Source organism: Myodes glareolus, chromosome 14, assembly GCF_982192425.1.
Source record: "Myodes glareolus chromosome 14, mMyoGla1.1, whole genome shotgun sequence".
NCBI lineage: Eukaryota > Metazoa > Chordata > Mammalia > Rodentia > Cricetidae > Myodes > Myodes glareolus.
Genome location: NC_142039.1, coordinates 54,988,858 through 55,005,006, shown reverse-complemented (window position 1 = coordinate 55,005,006; position 16,149 = coordinate 54,988,858). Strand labels below are relative to the sequence as shown.

General features: G+C 45.9%; 1 protein-coding gene across 1 annotated transcript in view; it reads left to right on the top strand.

Moving 5' to 3' along the window:
• The window catches only part of Bloc1s5 (biogenesis of lysosomal organelles complex 1 subunit 5), a 62,241-nt gene extending 54,147 nt beyond the window's left edge, over nucleotides 1–8,094 (top strand). The window contains exon 5 of the mRNA XM_085699405.2: nucleotides 7,668–8,094. Coding sequence (XP_085555531.2) covers nucleotides 7,668–7,966 — 299 coding nt within the window. The 3' untranslated portion in view covers nucleotides 7,967–8,094. The remainder of the gene's footprint in view (nucleotides 1–7,667) is intronic.
• The last annotated feature ends 8,055 nt before the right edge of the window (nucleotides 8,095–16,149 follow it).

Genomic DNA, 16,149 nt, shown 5'->3' with positions numbered 1-16,149 from the left:
GAGTTTACAGTGGTGTTTAGTTTACCTAAATTAAGCTTAAAATTAAGTATTTGGATTTTTAAGCAGTTGAAATTTCATCTCTCACTTTCTTATCATCCAGGCCACCAACTCTTGGGTTGCTTGTTTGCTTGCTTTTTGAAGAAGTCATATACCATTCTGGGAATCTGGCGTAGTCTATAGATTTCTTGTCCCACCTCCACCCCTAAAACACATACACAAACAATTGTGGATTCACACTGGCTAACTGAAAAATTGATGGCCCCTGACCATGTAACCATTTTCGTCTGTTTGTCCTGGATGTGTTTCTCCATTACACTTTTCAAGGTTTATATAAAGGGGTTGAGGTCACAATAGACCTCAATAGATTATGTATCAGAGCATACTGTTCTGTCTGTGGAGCACAGAGGAGTTTCTTTGTGAAGTGGGTAGTGGTTAATGTGAAAACTCACAACTGGTCAAAGTGTAGAGAATAGGTGTCAGTGGAGTGCTCGGCCATGAATGGGACATCCGTGTCACACACACACACACACACACACACACACACACACACACACACACACACAGCTCATGGACCATTGTGAAGAAAGGGATAAAAACTATAAAAGTCAGAGGACAAGAGGATCTGAGAGAAACAGAGTCTTCTGGACAGTTTTGGACCTTCATGAGGCCACACAGATGTGGTTGTCTCCACGATACCTGTACAAGATCAAGCCAGTCAGCATACCATCATGGAGGGGGAAGGGGTTTGCCAGTTCCCACTCCCAGCTGAGGAACTATGGACAGTCAATGGCTTCTAGGGAGGGAGATTCAGTTTTCTTCAAGGCTGTGGTTCCTGGTAGGTCAATCGCACTGCATGGATGTCCACACACAAGGGTTATGTGGGCAACACAAGTTGGATTCCATGGGTTAAAAAGAGAAAAAAGGCACAGTGATGGGAGAACACAGCGCTGAGGTGGACCTGGGGGAAGTTAGGGGAAGAGTAGAGGGGTCAACATGACCAAAATTATATGAAGCTTAAAGAATTAACAAAAATGATATTTTTAAATGACTGCAGCATGGGAAAAAGAGGTTTGAGGATGCTTCTGTTAAATCTCACTACTGGAATGGGACAGTGAAAGAATGCACAGCTCTCTTCCCTTTCTCTTCATTTCTCTAATACTTGGAAATAAGCAAATGAGAAGAAATAGCTTTTCTCACAGAATGTTGATGTGGGAGTCCCCTCTGTGTGCTGTGATTACCATTAATGAATAAAGAAACTGCCTTGGCCTGTTGATAGGGCAGAACTTAGGTAGGCAGGGAAGATGGAACTGAATGCTGGGAGAAAGAAGGGTGGAGTCTAGAGATGCCATGATCTGCCAGCGGAGATAGCCGTACTGAAACTTTGCTGGCAGGCCACGACCTCATGGTGATACACAGATTACTTGAAATGGGTTAAATTAGCCAATAAGAAGCTAGAGCTAATGGGCCAAGCAGTGATTTAATGAATACAGTTTCTGTGTGATTATTTCGGGTATAAGCTAACTGGGCGGCCGGGAAGAACAAGTGCCCCCACCCCCTACAGAATGTAGCTAGTCTGAAGAATTTGCCACCACGGGCAGTCATGGAGTCAAATATTGTGGCTGGATTTTTTTTCTTGGAAGTCTGGTCACTATGTCATTCATAGTTAGGCAAGAAAAGATAAAGACAATCAAATCTGATGGGTCAGGATGCAAACTGATCATTCCTACAAAGCTGCTCCCCAGTCTCTTTGGCTTCTCCCAACACCTCAGGATAACATTACACAATTAGCTAGGCCTGCTTTGAAGAGCTGGCAGCCCTTGCTCTGAATCAGTGGGTGCTATCTGTGGTCAAGGGAAGGACTGCAGGCCAGGAGGGCCATGGAGCTCCTAAGTTCTTCCACACCAGAGCCTCGGCCCTTCTGTTCTGAGCCTGGCAGGGTGGCAGGAGACAGCCTCCTGCTGAGGGGCTCCCAGCCACTTGGGGAGAGCACTCTAAAAGCAGAATAAGGGACTTCAGTTTTTCTACTGGTGAGCTGGCAGTGCTGTGCAAACAGACCCAAACCTTCTAAGACAGAAGAGACACTCAGGAAATTGTCCGTGCCTGTTTTCTAACTTTTCCTCTTTAGCTTTGAGTAGTAGCTTCTGTCCTCTCAGAGACAGACAGATGGCACAAAGACGGCAGTGCTTGCCCATTCCACACCACCCTCGTGGCCGTTTTGGCTGTCAGCCATGGGGCACTGCCCCCATGTGAGAGCAGAAAGTGTCAGATGGGCTTCTATTAGAACAAGCCATTCACATATAGAACAGTGCACTGTACCCACAAGAGCAAGACGAATTGTCCTAACTAAAGTCCACTGCATGTGGACAGTTCCAAGATAGCCAAGCATCCAACTGAGGCGGAATAGGAAGGGACATGGAAAGGGGGAAAAATCGGGTGAGGGTCAGAAATTTCAACCCATCTGATAAAGTCAGGATTGCCAACAAACACCCTGCTGGCTTGTCTTCCTAGGACATCTTAAGCAAGAGCAAGAAAAATGACTGCTTGTGGCACTGAGTTTTACAGTGTTAGCATATCTCCTTCCTCTCCAAACCCAATGTGTGTGTGTGTGTATGTGTGTGTGTGTGTGTGTGTGTGTGTGTGTGTGCTTTTCGTGTGTCCCCGTAAGTGAATGCCATATGAGTGCTGGCACAAGTGGAAACCAGAATAGGGTATCAGAACCCTTGGAGCTAGAGCTCCAGGTGATGGTGAGCCACCCCACATGGGTGCTGGGAATTGAACTCGGGTCCTCTGGAAGAAACACCGAGCACTCTTAACCGTGGAGCCGTCTCTCCAGCCCCCAGGAATTCTTACAGACAAGTAAAGCAGCTCATAGTTTTGTGCTTAATTTTAAAATTTGACTTTATCTTTAAACCTTGTTGTAAATCACAACCCTTGTACACTGTAACTGACAAAGCATCCCCATTGTGAGGACACATACGTCCCTCTCCTCTGCGCACCCACCTCTTCCCAACTCCTCACTACCCAAGGCAAGGACTGTCCTCATTTCTGCTTAAAACCCCACTCACCTTGCTTCACTCTGACACATCCTGGATTCTTGTAACAAGACTCTGAATTAGTCTGAGTGGGGGTCTACACTGCCACAGAGACAGCCACATGAATCACAGGACCCTTCTTTATTCTGGTTTTTTAAATGTTATTCATTTTGTTATTTGACAAATACCATATGGGTATACAATATCTTCTGATCACTCTCCCCTTACACTTCCTCTTATCTCCCTCCCATTCCTGTCACTCATATTCACCCTTACTCCTGTCCTTACCTCACACCATCGAACACACACACACACACACACACACACACACACACACACACACAGTGTCTCTACCCGTTAGGATATCAGCAGGCCACACAGGTTTACCAGCCCATATATAGACAAAACCCCACTCTTTCCCAGTGTTCTAATTGCAAGACCCTTTTTTGACAGCAGCTGCACAGTCCCGAGGCCACTCGGTCAGGGTCCCAGGTCTGTGAGGGCTACACACAGGCACAGCACTTGCTTGTCACACAAACAAAATTCAAAAAGCTGGTCCCCCAAATACTTTACAGTGGTAGGAGGAAGGCTTGTTCCCTTAAACTTTGTTTGACTAATTTATTTTAAGAGTTATTTTAAGATTGCTTGAGGACCTGAGTTCAGTTCCTAGGACCCGCATAAAAAGTCAAGTTCAGTGGCTGTGTTTGTAATCGCAGCTCTGGGGAGGTCGGGACAAGAGGATTCCTAAAGCTTGGTGGCCAGCCATACTAACTAGCAAGTTCCAGGTCAGTAAGAGACCCTGTCTCAAATACAAAGGTAGATGGTATCCAAGGAACACCAATCACTGTTATCCTCAGTCCCCCATATTCCCCACCCCCACATCCCGTGGTTATAATCTGACCCCCATTCCACACCCACACGTTGCCACGGTTATCCTCTGCCCCCCAATCCCCTCACCCACACATTTATTTCTACTGTGATTTTTAATTCTGATTACATTTCATTGTAATTAGCTATAATTTCTCTCTCTCTCTGTTTTTTAAACTTCTAAACCCCTTATCTTGTGTTCAATCTCAACTTTGAGCCTCTTTAGCAGACTTATTCTGTTAGAACATGGTCCTGGATGTGAAGAAAATCCCAAGTACTTGTGAGAAAACTTCAAGAAAACAAGACAAGGGTTTTGTGACTTCATTTTCTTCAAAGCATGGAATTGTCCTTGGAATGTGTTTTCATGCTCTTCTCAGATGCAGCTGACCGGAATCACTATTGCTTGTTGTTGGTGTTCAATTAAACGTTTAAACGATCCTTTATGTACCTCTGTGGGAAAACGTGCTTTGCCACCCCTGTGCATCTTGTCCTTGGGGTTGGACACAGCTTGAACTCATGAGAACTTGACTCACGTGCCCTTTCCTAACCCTCGGAGTATATTGTCTGGTGCTCTGAATAATGTTGGCTTCGGTTTACCCCATGTATTGGCTCCATTCTCCCAGGTCCCAGCACCTCTAGAGCAGTAACACATTCCACTTCCAGATTATCCAGTAATCTTTCTGGAATGGAGGAAATGCCCCGTGCTTGTGTGTACAGTATAGAGACCAGGGGCCGCACACAGCTGCTGATCCTTGAAATGCTGCTGGCATACCTGGGGACCAAGTGTCTTATTAAGTGAAAACAGCAAAGCCACATCAGCCTCCATGTTCTTGATGTCATAAGCCTGAGTCTGTTTGTTTTCCCCTTTGACTATAGCAGTGACTATAGCGCCTGTCTGCCAAAGTAGTGGGGAGACAGAGGGCAACATACCCTGAAGGTCCTGTAACTCACTGTGTATCCCAGGCTGACCTCAAACTCAACAATAGTCTTGCTTCGGCCTCCTGAGTGCTGGGATTACAGGAGTGAATCATCACACTGGCTTCACCAGCTTCCTCCATTTGAACATCTAGCAAGCATTCCCAAGTAACAGCGATTGTCTTCCTTCTGGGGCTGAGCATTGGCTCTGCTTCTTGAAGACCATTGAAAGCAATTCCAGAATGTCGTTTCGCCATCCTTCACTCAGTCGTAGGAAAAGTGACCGAGGTTTGCCATTCTCTAAGGAGCTCGTAGCTCAGACTTTCTCTCTTGGGGTTGTGCTAAGAGCTTGACACCTCCACAAGCACCCCCGTGGGTAGCATTCGTGAGGCCTTTTCCTCCCTCTAAGTGGCATAACATACCCTTCTTAGATAATAGCATTTCAAGCATCTAATTTTTGCCCAGCCAAGAGCAACATGGGAACTAGGAAATTCCATCAGCGAGCCAAACAACTTCTTGGCGGCGGCAGGCGCAGCTCTTTATCTGTTTCCTCAGTTCTTAACGTGGGTTTTAGTGAGTTCTTCTCTGAATGGGCGGGTTAGTACAAGAACAGCCCGGTTCTGTGTCTCAGAAGTGACGATGCTGACAGCAAAGCAGAAATTTCTCCTCAAGGTGCCAGACACCCCAGCAGTTATCTCGCCGAGAAGATATGTTATAAAAACACCCAGTATGTTCAATTATGTCTTAGGCTTATGAAGCAAGTAATATAAAATCTGCGAACCCAGGCGGGGAGTGTATCTCAGTAGTAAGTGCTTGCTCTACCACTTAAGGTCCTGGGTTTGAATCCCAGCACAGGAAAAATAAAACCCTTCAGACTCGTCCCACTGGTTTGAGTACCTGATGAAAGAAGTGGTGCGGGGTGTTTTAAAAGTCTGTGGGTTCAGGGAAAAGAAAAGAACATGCCCATTTCCCAGCAATTTGTATTCCTGTTGCATTCATTCGTTGCAACAGACATCTTCCCATCCTGGCTATTTCTTTTCATCTTGTTCTTTGGCTCCCCACTGCTCTGGCACGCGGGCGCTATAGTTACTGTGCTCCGACTGTTACTGTGGTCAGGTGCATTATATTAAACAGCCCGCACGCCTCAGTTGTGGCTTAATGGTGACAGGGCTACATAGGCTTCCATCAGCTTTCCCCGCGGTCATCTTACAATGATCCGATAGTCCCCCCACTTGATCCCCTAGTTCAGTCTCCCTGTTCAAGTTGTAGTTACTCGGGGCTCTTAGAACCTCACCTCTCCTAACTCAGTATTTATAACACACCGAGACCCCAGTTCATGGATAGCTACTTCACCCACAAAACCAATATGCCATGAAGGAGAGAACTTGGTACCCTAGGGTAGATAGAAATGTCTTTAAGATCCCTGTGTATGGCCCTGGGTAAGTTGCTCCACCTTCCTGGAGTTCAGTGACTGCCCTGTAAACTGCCAGGAAAGGGAACACAAATTGCTTTGGTTTTTTTAATGTTTTTTTTTTCTTTTTGGGATTGGGTCCCAAGTATCCCAGGTCAGTTTCAAACGTGCTTTGCTGCTGAGAACTTTGAATTCCTGATCTTGCTCTGGATGACAGACAAGTGTCACCATGGTTGACTTGCTGTACCTCCCTCCTCTTGTCTCTCCCCCTCCCTCTCCCTCTCCTTCCCCTTCATTATATAGCCCAACCTGCCCTTGAACTCACTATATGTCCAAAATATCCTTCAAATTGCAATCTTCTTGCCTCTGATCTCCCTAGTGCTGGTAATAGGTGTGTTCCAGGACACCTGGCTAATCCCCAGCTGTTTTAAGGAGTGTTTGTTGAAACCAAATTAAACGAAAGCACAGGTGGTAAGTGGTATAGTGCAGCTGTGCTGTTGGTATAGCTTGTGAGGACGGGACTATTTACCATCCAGATGCTTTCCCAAGCCTGAAAGAGACTGTTGCCAATGTGTGTGCTGGGTTAAAACCTGTTCCCTAGAGGACACAAGGATATAGCCATCAGCTCTGACTCTCACTACAGGATCAGTGGGAGACATCCAAGTCACCCCAGACAACACTACCTAGTCTTGGGCTGTTTAGTAATGTTCTCGTAACTGCTCTGCTTGACTCAAGCTATCTGGGTGGGAAGAAGACCTGAACTGTAGTCGGCGCTCTCCCCCTGCAATACCCCCAGAATCCTGAAGGTGGTGTGGCATTTTCAACAGTTTGAGTCTCACGGGGACCCTTGGTTCCTGTTATATGGTTAAGGAGTGGCTTTTGACCCACCCAGGATGGCTATCCTGATACGTGGGATAGGTACTGCGTCGCAAGGCTGTTGCGGTGCTAGGCCAGGGCTAGGGTGCAGCATCATGCAGTGTCTGCAGGGGGCATGCATGGCGCAGCTATCTCCATGTTGGGGCGTCTGCCTCTGAGCCACAGCGCCGGTGGGGAGGGGTTCCACGCGGCTGCTCTCCTCTCAGGAGCACACTGGCAATTTGCCCTTCCATGAGGACACAGTCTGGAGGTTCCCTGATGGCTCGGGGAGACAAGAAACATCTTAGTTGACTGGGGATTTCCTAGACTATGGAGTCTAACAAAGAAGTGAATGACAAAGACAGACATTTGCAATGAACAAAAACAGTACCCTCGGCACCAAAAATACTTTCCAAGCTATGTCAGCCAAACATAAACATTACCTCCGATCCCCACTGATAAAAACGCTCACTTCCCTGCTTCTTCCATAGGAAGGCTGTGGAGGGAGATAAAGCCGGGTAGCACTACCAAGGACAAACATCTCGGCATCCAATAAACTTGAGAATGTTTCTCTTTTTGTTTGCAAGGCTGGTCGCTATTTCCTGCATGCCTCGTGTTTATTGACGCGCTGTCTCCTTCGGTGTCCAGCAGCCATTTCCACACCGCTGTGATGGACCTTGCATCTCTGCCAAGTGGAGTCGGAGCGAGAGATAACGGCCAGCTACAACAATGGCCTTCCTCAGTCCCTTGCCCAGAAAACCCCTGGCACCGTGGCCTGAGAATCCCTTATCGGCGGTGCCCTGGAAGGCTCCGAGGTTCTGGAAGCAGAGTGGTGACTTGCCAGACAGTGATAACAGGCGGGTGCCACCGAGAGCCAGACGGCTGACGGCCACTGGACATCAAGGCCCCACCTGGCAGACAGGCAAAAGGAAGAGGAGATAGAGTAGCCAGTTCACACAAGGGTTTCCTGGTCACTGGGGATACACTGTCAACACAGTTGGATGCCCCTGTGCTAGCCAGAAGGACTAAGTTTATTTTTGGATCCTGTATGGAAGTAAAGTTAAGGCTGGCAGTTCATCTTGAGGAGAGAATGTGTTTTCTGTTGCTCTTAAAAAAGACACATGAGCCAGGTTTAATGGTGCAGGCCATTAATCTAAGCACTCAGAAGGCAGGGGCAGAACCCATCTCTGTGGATTCAAGGCTAGCCTAGTCTATGTAGTGAGCTTCAGGCCAGCCAAGGCTACAGTTAAGACCCTGGAGAGAGAGAAAGAGAGAGAGAGAGAGAGAGAGAGAGAGAGAGAGAACATGATCATATAAAAAGGTGCAAAGATTTTTGTATTTTTCATTTTTAAAATCAACTTTATTATTAAAACAGTTTTCAAATAAATAAAAACATTGCACACAAAAATTAACCAGACCCAAAGTCTATGCAACTTAATGGACTTCATACAGTGAGAGCTGACATTCAGAACTGAACTGAACTAAAGCTGTCAAGCTTCACATTGAATTTTACACTTTCAGTATAGAATCCATTTTCTTCACTTACCCATTTTAAATGATCGTTTTAAAGTAATTTTTGTTCTTGTTCAAGAATGTCAAGCATGCATTAATCAGATCCACCCCTCCCATGGAGACCACTTAGGGCTGCCTGTGTGTGCACGGGTGTAGGACATGGGTGTGTGCTGGAGCACAGGTGACCTTCCAGCGAGTGTATCCCTGAAGACAACTTATACTTCTTCTTCCATAGCTCCTCAGTTAGGGGTGGGGTTTCAGGAGCCCCTCCTCCCTCTCTGTTAGGAGTTTGGCCGGCTTGGTCTTTGCAGGTCTTGTGGCTACAATCCCAGCCACTGTTACGTTCCAAGTGTGCCATGGCTCTATCAGGTCCAGAAAATACTGTTTTGCTACAGACTATGAAGAATTCAGCTCTAAATGGGACATCTATATCAACCCCCTACCCGGGGTTCAGGGATCGTGAGGAAAGAGGAAGCAGAAAGTATCTGTCTGTCTGTCTTTCTTTCTTTCTTTCTTCTTTCTTTCTTTTTGTGACAGTGTCTCGTGTAGCCCAGGCTTTCCTCAAACTCGCTATGTAGCTGAGGCTGCCCTAGGACTCCCAATCTTTCTGCATCCAACTCCAAAGTGCCGGGATTATGGGTGTGTGTCATTCCAGGAAAGGTGAAGCTTTGACAATCATATGTCATCCTTGGAATGACGGACACATCCTTGATTCTCACAGGATGGATTTGATAATTCAGAGTAATTTGACTTGTCTGTTTTGAGCTGCCTGAAGAGAATTTCAACTAACATTGACTATTAACAAATTCCACTGTTTTGTGGGAATGTGGATCTAGAATGTTCTCCAAAAGGCCATGTCCTTGATCCCAAAAGTGGTGCTGTTGGGAGATAACAAAACCTTTAAGAGGTGGGGGCTGATGGAAGGAGTTTAGCTGTTTGGGGGATATTAACTTGATGGGAATTGTGAGAACTTGATCTCTCTCTCTCTCTCTCTCTCTCTCTCTCTCTCTCTCTCTTCCTCTGTTGTGTGTCCCCACCAACACACAGCAGACCCATTAGAGTCTTTAAAAGCAATAGGCCCTGCATAAACAGAAACCTCCAGAATTGGGAGTCAAAGCAAACGTCTGCTCCTCATAAGTAGATGGTCCAGGCATCGATTCTCAGGCATCATAACGCAGGCAGTACATTATTACAGAGCTGGAACCAGGACAAATGGACTACACTGGTTTGCAGAGGCATCTTCAACACAATGCACAGGTGAGCATCCTGGTAGATAGTGTTATCACCAGACACTGATGGAAATGGTCCCTCATGGTCTCAGAGCTTCGTGGAATAATAGCTGAGACTGTGATGGAGGAATGAGTTCACAGCTAGCTCCTCATTGTTGTGCAAAGTGCTTCAATGTTCAGTGCCCCTGAGTCCAGAACAGCGGGATCAGCACTCTTCACCAGGCTCACTGAACACAGTCAGGGTGGCCGCAAGGAGACTGGGCTCTCTCTGTCCATCACTTGCTGAAGTCACACAGCTTGTTCTTAGCAGCGACTCAGAGAAACCTCCTAGCCTGAGGAGCTGCTCCAATCATGATCCACACCTCGTTTTTGCACACTGTTTAATTCAACATAAAAGTGCCTGGGTGACACGAAGAAACTTAATTACATTATATAAACACAGTGTGTTCTACCCTGAACTGACACCTCATCACCTTCAGGCAGTTACTGTGATAAATCTCTAGGAGTCTTCATTAGACATCGTCATGATGCCGCGCCAGCTACCTGACCCCGGGCAATGTGTTCTCCCCCTATGATTTTACATCACTCCTTGTGCTTGATATGTGGGAAGGTTGATTTTTGTATGTTAGTCACTTAAGTCCCCTGAAGAGAAAGATCTCATCAAAACATGGGCTTCCCTCTGTAGAGCCAACTGTCCTGAGTTGTGTGCATTTGTTCTCAGCAAGGTTTTGCAAATTATGATCAGGCTCCGTTGCTCAGGCTGGCAAAGGGCTGCGTGAGTTGACAGTAGTCCTTGTGTCATTGGTCTCTTGATCAAACCACAATTGTGATTAAGCACCTGAACTCTTAAGTCTGGCTCTTGCACTGAGCAGTTTATTAACCTTCATGTAGACAACCCAAAAAACCCCAAACAAGGTTTGAACTTGATTTATTTTTTTACGAAGAGCTTGTCAACTACAAAGCCTAGAATATAATCATAAATTTTAATTGTGTAGATACCCCTCTATTGGGCTGGACTTCTGGAGGGGGGAAGTGATATCATATAGAAACCCAAGGGCTTCAGGTAGCTCCTGGCAAGAGAACACACTCTATGCCCCAGAGCACAGGAATAGGCAGGGCAATCCTTCTGTGAACACCTTTGAGGGCACTCTGTGTTTTGGTTCTAGCTCACCACCCAAATTCCTTTGGCCTGAAATTTCTCTGGTATTTAAATAGAGTATGTACATACATATGTATGCATGCATCATGCATGCATGTGGTGGGGCAAGTGTTATGGTGTACATGTGGATGGAGGTCAGAATAAAACTTGCAGGAGTCAGCTCTGTCTTTTCATCATATGCACACCAGGGATTGAACTTGGGTCATTAGGCTTGGCAGCAAGCACCTTTACCCTCTGAGCCATCTCGCCAGCCCTATCATGAGACTCTTGGATAGAATTCTAGGTTTTGTTCCTATTTCTATGTCCATCCAGCTAATATACCTCTATGACTGTCCTATTCTTATGGCCTCCCTATAGTAACATAGGGCACTGTGGAGAATAAATCCTGTACACCACAAAGCCATGCAGTTTCTGTGAATCTGTGAGATGAAGCTGGTTTCTGCTAGTGTATAATATATCATGGTATACTTAGTGAAGTATTCTTTTCCAAAATTTAGTTAGTGTAGAAAAAAATGAAATTCAAGATGCACTTTATTTACACATTACTTTCCCTAAAATGGGATGACGTAGTGGGTGCCCATATCGCCGACATTGCACGTCCTTTAGTTCCACAGACACATAAAACCATCAGCAGCACGGAAATACTCAGAAGAGGAGTCTGTGCTGAACGGCTGCAGTACTTGTTCTCGTCACAGGCTCTAAACCAATACAGCGCAGTAAGTGTTTCCATAACATCTACGCTGCATTAGACTGCACGTCCTCTGGAGAGTATCTGAAGCATACAAGGAGATGTGTGTGGACGCCATGCAGATTCTTTGCTAGTTCATGCAGGGACTCAAGTGTCCATGGAATGTGAGTGTCACACATATGGTTTCATAACAAAAGGATATAATGGAGGAGCAGCCGGGGGAAGGTCTCTTAAGGTGAGGTCTGGAAATGAACTTTCAGCCCTCCTCTCCTGGGATCTGCTGTCTCTCCCAGCCAGGACATCGGTGTGTTCACCAGGCAGGAAGTCCCTCATATCCAGAGATTTCTTTTTCACTGCAGTTTTTATTATGCTGATATGGTTGATTAAATTATTGGCCACATGACTGAACTCAATCTATACTCCCAACTCTTCATCCATGGACCCCTCTCGTGAGCACCAGCCCCATTCCAACCTGCTATTCTTTCTGGTGCCCAGTCTCATCTGGATGTCCCAGGTGTCCCAGGACCACCTCATCAACAGAACAAAGATACCCTCATCTTTCAAGTAGTGCTACAGCGGGTTTGTAAAGTTCTGTGCCAGGCCCTTGAGCACAGCAATAAGTAATCTACAGCAGAGCATGACAGTAATTTAGAATTGATGTTAGGCTCTCATTCATGGCTCTTTGCCCTTTATTGACTGACTTGATGAACAGCATAGCCTCCGTGGGATATCTTGCCGTCATCTGAAACTAGCAAGTCCGGTCCACCCTCCAAGTCAGCTGGTCTTAAGTTCTCCATAGTAATTATCCACTGTCCTTCTGGATATTACAGTCTCACATTTGAAAGCCATCTGTGTCCCATTCCCATCTGATCATATTACTCTAGCCTTTGTGAACCTAAGCCCCCAATAACAAGTGCTAAAATCCAAAATCAAACAAAGCAGTTAGAATCTGAAATTCTATGTTCTCCTTATCCTCCCTCACAGAGATTCTGCTTTATCCTGTGTATTCAAAATTTTCCATACTAAAGCTGGGCATAGTGGCTCCCACCTGTGATCCCAATACTAAGGGGCCTGGGAAGGAGAATTGCAATGAGTTGCAGGCCAGTCTGGGCTACATAGTAAGTTCCCAGTCAGTCTAGATTGAAATAGAAGACCCTGGCTCAAATAATAAGAAAATTAATGAATGGATGAATATAGAAATAAAAGAATGTGTAGGTCAGATTATATAAATCCTTCACAGTTTGTATGGTGATTTTTTTCTAATAAGTACATCATAATGAAAATATCAGAAGTCAGAAATACATTTAATATGCCTGACGTACCAACATTCCAGTTTAAATGCCACAATGTACTGTACAGTGTCTGTTTGTCCTTCTGGTTGCTGGCTGGGAGCTGAGGCTCATTGCCAATGCCCTGAATTGTGGGAGAGGAACAAGCACGCTCCTTTTGATAGGTTCAGGTAAGAGAGAGATCCACATTCAAAATCTGAAATGTAGTCTCCACTGAATGCTCATCGTAAAGCCAGAAGATAAGGCAGACCATTGTTAGTCAGTGCCATCTGTAGTTGAATCACAAACATGACGTCAGTCATCCTCAGGCAGCTGGCATCCGAGTTCACCAGTACCGTTTTCAGTGAACCTGGTTCCCTCGGTCCTGAAGCAAATGGCCACCGAGTTATCTTGCAAAGTAGGTTTTTGGATTTCAGTTTGAGAGATATGGTGGTTAGGGTCAGAGTGCCAGGAGATTTGGTGGTCTCTGAGAAGCCCATCACCTTTCCTTGTCCTTTTAATCTACCTATTTCTCAAAGAGAAACTTCCTGACCTCCTTCTACAGAGCATGCAACCATTCAGTGGCCATATAAATGGCCCTTTATTAATTTTTCCGATAGTTCTCCTCTAGGCCAGGCACTTGTTGCTCTTTCAGGGGACTCAGGCTGGGTTCCCAGAGCTCACATGGCAGCTCACAACCTTCCGTATTTACAGTTCCAGAGGATGCCCTCTTCTGGCCTCGGTGGGCACTGTATGCATACAGTACATAGACAATGCAGGCAAAACACCCATACTCATAAAATTAAGTCAATCTAAAATTAAAAATACGTTTTCAAGATAAAAATTGAACTTACTACAATTGTATTAAATATAAAACTACCTCTGGTGACTGTGCTTTTCTCTTTCAAAAACAAGTTTTTGACGGGTTTTAATCTTTATTTTAAACTGGGGGGGGGGGGGTTAAACTAACGATTTAAAACCAAGCCGTTGTTTCTTGCTCTACCTGCTTGAAAGTGGATCAGAATCAGGTTAGGCTCCACATCTTTAAAAAAAAAAAAAAAATCAGAGTTCTTCCCCTTTGTCTGTATTACGAATGGTGTCTTGGGGCCAGAGAGCTGACTCAGCAGTTAAGAGTGGACTTCTGTGGTCTTCAGATATAGGAATAGCTATGGGCTTGCGTGATGTAATGGGCAGAGCTCGGGTGGAATCAATTCTGAGTCTGTCTTGAAAACAAGGAAGAAGAGTAGCCATGAATATGGGAAAACTGGGTGCGGAGCTGCGGAGCTATCACAGGTTTATGTCCATGTCAGTGGTGAATGCAATGCTTTTAACCGAACGACAGGTAGAAGAGGCCCCAGCTACACTTGTCAGCCAGCAGCAGCATCAGGAGGGCTCCCAGCAATGACGGAAGCAGTTTCGGGGGGGGGGGGGTCCTCAACCTTCTGACTTCCACTGCAGCAATGAGGGAGAACAGGGAGGCTATGATTGAGAAAGGTGGTCCCATCCCCCGAGTTTTGGCAGGCTTTTTGTTTAACCTCCTGGGCTAATAGATTCCTGATTGGGCCTTACTCTTTGCCTCATTTACATATACAAGCCCAGCCAATCAGGGTCTTTCCATCATCAAGCTGAGCCTCATGGAACTGTTTGGGGTTTTGTTGTTGTTGCTGCTGTTTTGTTATGTTCTGTTTTGTTTTGTCTCAGTGAGTGACCTGCCATTCCTGCTCTCTGAGACCCACTGCTTCTGCCACTCGGATCATGAGTCCGCCTTTTGCAGACCTGTTCTAGGAAGACGGCACTTGGGGACCCTGAGGCCCTAACAGGTTCTCTCACTTGGCATCCCACAGCCACAGCAAGCTAAAGCTTTTCAGTTTTCTGTTCAAGCTGTCACTGCCTTCTCCAGTGTGGCGACCTTTCCTTTTTCTGTTGTTCACAGAGTCGTCCCGATTTGTACACAATCACGGTCTGCCCACTTCATTCTTGGAGGAGGGGTCAAGCGTTTCTCAGACAATGTGGGCAAAACAAGTGTATGTCTATTTCTGTGCAGCCTTCCTATGGCAATAGTTTGCCATCTCTACACATCTGTATTCATGTTCATATTTTTCTTTTTCCTCTTTTTTTCTGTTTTTTAAAAGACAGGTTCTTGCTGTAGAGCTGAGGTTCATCTCACACTCAAACTCACAACCCTCCTCCCTCACCTCCAGAGTGCTGGAATTACAGGTGTACATGCCACACCCAGTCACATTAGCGCCCTATCTGTATCTATATTTTATCCTGTGGTATGTGACTTTTCCAGGGGTGGGATGATCAGATGTTTACTTGCCCCAGATAAGGCACTAATGACAGACCAGGGAACAGACTGCACTGGAGCCTGGAGCCTGACTTGTTTAACCAATGAGTTTATTGGGGTTATTTACAAGCGTGGAGGTGTATCGGGGGCCGTTGTATCACCCCAACATGGGGGACAATTTGTAAAACCACACCCCTGCAGCTCCCTGTACAACTCTCAGGTAGCATGGGGCCACTGAGTCTCAACTTGAGCCTTCTCTTGCTGTGTCTATAACCTTGGGGAACATCCTTGTGATTCCTGTAAGTCTTGAGAGCCTCCTGAGCCTTGTAAAGTTAGTTTTCTGAGTCTGGTGAGCCCCCCTCCCTCCAGGAAGGGAAATTTCAATTCAAAAGACAAAGCTATACAACACACACACACACACACCTGTTTCTGTTTAAATGGGATAAACCTGACAAAACTTGGAAGAGGTTGTGTAGCTTGAATGTTATGCATTATGAAATGATTATCATGGTCGGGCCAATTAGCACACAGCTCACCTCCTATAGGAACTATGTGTGATGAGAATATTTAAGATTTCAGGTTTACTCTGAACCAATTTCAAATATGCGGAATTGTTAACTAAGTAGGTTCTGCAGCATACCCACACCCACTCACTACCCCCGCTCCACACACATGCTCGATTCACTAGAATGGCTTACACCCCATAGAATGAGCCAGGGTAGTCCATCAGTGGCTGTCTTCATGCTGGAAAGACTGAGAACCCAATAGCTGCTTAGTCCTGAAACTGATGCTCAGCAGGCCCAGTCTCACGCTGAGAGCCTGGCAGCTCCCTCTAACACCTCTGGTGTCAGTCTACATTAGAAGGCAGAAGAAGCCGGAATCCAATGTTTCATGGGCGATGGTGATAGCAGCAGCAGGAAGATCTC